Below are 1,519 nucleotides of genomic sequence, written 5' to 3' on the forward strand. Positions count from 1 at the left end.
ACAAAAATTAGCCGGGCTTGGTGGCGTGTGCCAGTAGTCCCAACTACTCCAGAGGCTAAGATGGGAGGATCACCTGAGCCTGGGGGTTGAAGCTGCAGTAAGCCAAGTCATGCTGCTGCACTCCAGCCTGGGTAACAGAACGAGATCCTGTCTCAAAAAAAAAAAATTTTCAGATGTTTGCTGGTTGTTTGTATCTCTTCCTCTGTGACTTATCTTTCTCAGTGATTTGCCAATAGGCATTTGCAGTCCTTTTTTATTTTTGACATGGAGTCTCACGATCTCGGCTCACTACAACCTCCACCTACCAAGTTCAAGCGATTCTCGTGCCTCAGCCTCCTGAGTAGCTGGGATTATGAGCATGTGCCACCACCCCTGGCTAATTTTTTGTATTTTTAGTAGAGATGGGGTTTTGCCATGTTGGCCAGGCTGGTCTTGAACTCCTGACTTCAAGTGATCCACCCGCCCTGGTGTCCCAAATGCTGGGATTACAGGTGTAAGCCACCATGTCTGGCCGTTTGCAGTCCTTCCTTCACCTAACTCTCCGGTTGCCACCGTTGCCAGTTATAGAATTTTAGGTTTGAAATGGTTTTCTGTTGGAATTCTGCAGACAATGTTCCGCTGCGTCTTAGACTCCATGGTTGCTATTGAAAAGCTGGATGCCATGTTGATTTCTGATCGTTGGTATATGACCTGTTATTGTCTATCTGAAAGTGTTTCAGATCTTCTCTTCTCCCCTGATAGTCTGAAATCCAGTGCTTCCATGGGTCTCTGTGCATTCATCACCCTGGACACCTTTTTAATCTAGAGACTTGTATATTTCAGTGCTGGATATTTTCTTGTGTGTTTTTCTTTTTAAAATAATAATTTCTTTTCCTTTGTTCTCTCTTTTTGAACTCCTTTCATTTGAGGTTAGACTTCCTGGATTGATCCTCCAAACCTGTTTCCTTTTTGTTTCTTTCTCTTTTTTTCCCCCTTCTCTCTAGTTTATTTCCCTCAATTTCAATCTACAACGCTTCTACTGGATGGTAAATTTCAACTCTCGTAGTTTTAATTTCCCAGAGCTTTTCTGTGTTTCTCTGTTCATTTTTCACAGCATCCTTGGAAGGATGCCAAGCTAAGGAGGCCAGGGGTGAATAAAAGGGGTCCAGGCTCCCAACTGTGCCCTTCTCCTCTCCCCTGGGAGCCACCACTGAGGTTCCTCATGGTTCCTCCAGTCTGGACTCTGCTGCTGCTGGTGGGGGCTGCCCATCTCAGGTAAGCTGGGCCCAGCAGGTAATGATAAACCAGGGTCAGTTGAGGGTGGCTATAGGAATACGGAAGGGCAGAGCTGGAGGGGGTGAGCAGGCTAACAGCAAAACACCTGGAGAGAGGCCGGGCGCGGTGGCTCACACCTGTAATCCCAGCACTTTGGGAGGCTGAAGTGGGCAGATCACGAGGTCAGGAGATCGAGACCATCCTGGACAACATGGTGAAACCCCGTCTCTACTAAAAATACAAAAAATTAGCCAGGTGTGGTGGT

General features: G+C 46.9%; 1 protein-coding gene across 1 annotated transcript in view; it reads left to right on the forward strand.

Annotated features, from left to right (window-relative positions):
• Nucleotides 1–1,201: 1,201 nt before the first annotated feature.
• ZAN (zonadhesin) overlaps nucleotides 1,202–1,519 on the forward strand; it is a 71,883-nt gene continuing 71,565 nt past the window's right edge. The window contains 1 exon segment of the mRNA XM_011943959.1: nucleotides 1,202–1,254. Coding sequence (XP_011799349.1) covers nucleotides 1,202–1,254 — 53 coding nt within the window.

Source organism: Colobus angolensis, unplaced genomic scaffold (assembly GCF_000951035.1).
Source record: "Colobus angolensis palliatus isolate OR3802 unplaced genomic scaffold, Cang.pa_1.0 Scaffold222, whole genome shotgun sequence".
Classification (NCBI taxonomy): domain Eukaryota; kingdom Metazoa; phylum Chordata; class Mammalia; order Primates; family Cercopithecidae; genus Colobus; species Colobus angolensis.